The sequence below is a fragment of the Chrysochloris asiatica genome, unplaced genomic scaffold (assembly GCF_000296735.1).
Source record: "Chrysochloris asiatica unplaced genomic scaffold, ChrAsi1.0 scaffold00110, whole genome shotgun sequence".
In the NCBI taxonomy this organism is placed as follows: domain Eukaryota; kingdom Metazoa; phylum Chordata; class Mammalia; order Afrosoricida; family Chrysochloridae; genus Chrysochloris; species Chrysochloris asiatica.
The window spans coordinates 8,863,023-8,864,580 of NW_006408628.1; the positions used below are offsets into that span (position 1 = coordinate 8,863,023).

Sequence of the window (1,558 nt, forward strand, 5' to 3'; positions counted from 1 at the left end):
GACCCCTTCCCCAGGCTGAGGAAGTTACAGCCGGAGAAAGGAGTGCTGTGCGTTCCTAAGTCCTGCTTTGGAGCGAGTGTGAGGACCTTTCGGAAAGTGCTGAAAGCAGTCGGTTGTTTAGTGGGCATTGACCCCGCCCTACCCTTGACCCCGCCCCGCTCCTTTGTTCGGGATTAGCCACCCCCTGCTCCCTACTCGGGATCCATAGGCGCTGCATGCTAAGCACGGTCCATGGCTGCACTCGGCTGCACCAGGATGCGCTGGGCTCTGTTGCGAGCACGGGTAGCGGGCATTGGCTTCCGCTCACCGGAGTCCAGGGCCAAAGCCACGCTCCCTGCCGCCTTCCCCGCGGCGGAGGCAGCCGCGCCTAGAGGAACTGGGCCTGGAGACCAGCCGTTGCGGAGCCCAGAGGAGCTTCCAAGGCCGGGGCATCTGCGCAACTTATTCCAACTGTTGGTGCAAGGCTACGTGCTGCACATGCACCAACTCCAGGTACCCGGGCAGGGGCCTCTTGCCCCCGGGATGGAAGTGAGCAGAGGGAAAGAGCTGGGTACGGAGAAGACGTTGGAGAGCAAGTGAAGGGTCTGGTAACTTGTCTAGGAGCCAAGGGTCTTGTTCTCATACATTACACATTTGCAACGGGAATATCATAATGCAAACAGAACCCTTCAAACAGAAATGAACAGAGAGATGTGAAGAAGACGGAGTCTGAGAGAGGAGGAACTGTCTCAATAAGGGAATGGCAGATAGAAGTATATGAGCTTCCGCATGTTATATAACCACTAATTCTCTAGTGATAATTGGCAACCACAAACTTCTTCTAAAGGAAACTTCAGGAGAATTATGGAGACTTTAGAAATTTGCCAGATAAATTTCCGTTTAGGGGGAAAACACATATCATGTCCCAAGAAGTGAAAGTAAAACCACATACATTAAAATAGAAAAGACACATTTTGTCATTAAAAAAAAAAAAAAAAGGGGTTTTAAGCAAGAAGAATTTATCCATGATCACCCACTATCAAAGGACAGTGATTAGAAAACCCAACATGGACCAAAGGTTGGATAAACTGGAGAAGTTTTAGGAAATGAACCAAAGGGGTTTGAGGGATAGGTCTTCCCAATGTGCTTTTTGTGCAAGCAGCACAGCTGACTGACGGGTGTTTTGAACCTTCCCCATCAGTGTTGTGGAAGACAGGACTGGCAGTCTGTTTCTGTAAAAATTATAGCCAAGAAAACCCTGTGGAGCGGTTCTTCTCTGTAACATATGGGGTTGCTGTGAGTCAGAATCCACTAAACAGCTGTGAGTTTGGTTCTGTGTTTGTATTTATGTTCATGCATTTTTCCAAGTGCTGAGATATAGTGAGGTGGGGTCCCTGCCGTCATGGGGCAAATTGGGAGCCAGGGAGTAAATCAATCAATCAGTAGTTCATTTCCTTTTCTTGTTGTTAACTGCCATTAAGTCCGTTAATAATTTATTATACAAATTGAATATCACACGAAGAGTTGGCATTAGCTTCTCCAGGAAGTTGAGAATCCATTTATGTTGCTTTCACAGCTG

The 1,558-nt window shown here is 48.1% G+C and overlaps 1 protein-coding gene across 1 annotated transcript in view; it reads left to right on the forward strand.

Annotated features, from left to right (window-relative positions):
- Positions 1-231: 231 nt before the first annotated feature.
- The window catches only part of LOC102834193 (sterol 26-hydroxylase, mitochondrial-like), a 61,694-nt gene continuing 60,367 nt past the window's right edge, over positions 232-1,558 (forward strand). Inside the window, exon 1 of the mRNA XM_006867815.1 lies at positions 232-492. Coding sequence (XP_006867877.1) covers positions 232-492 — 261 coding nt within the window. The remainder of the gene's footprint in view (positions 493-1,558) is intronic.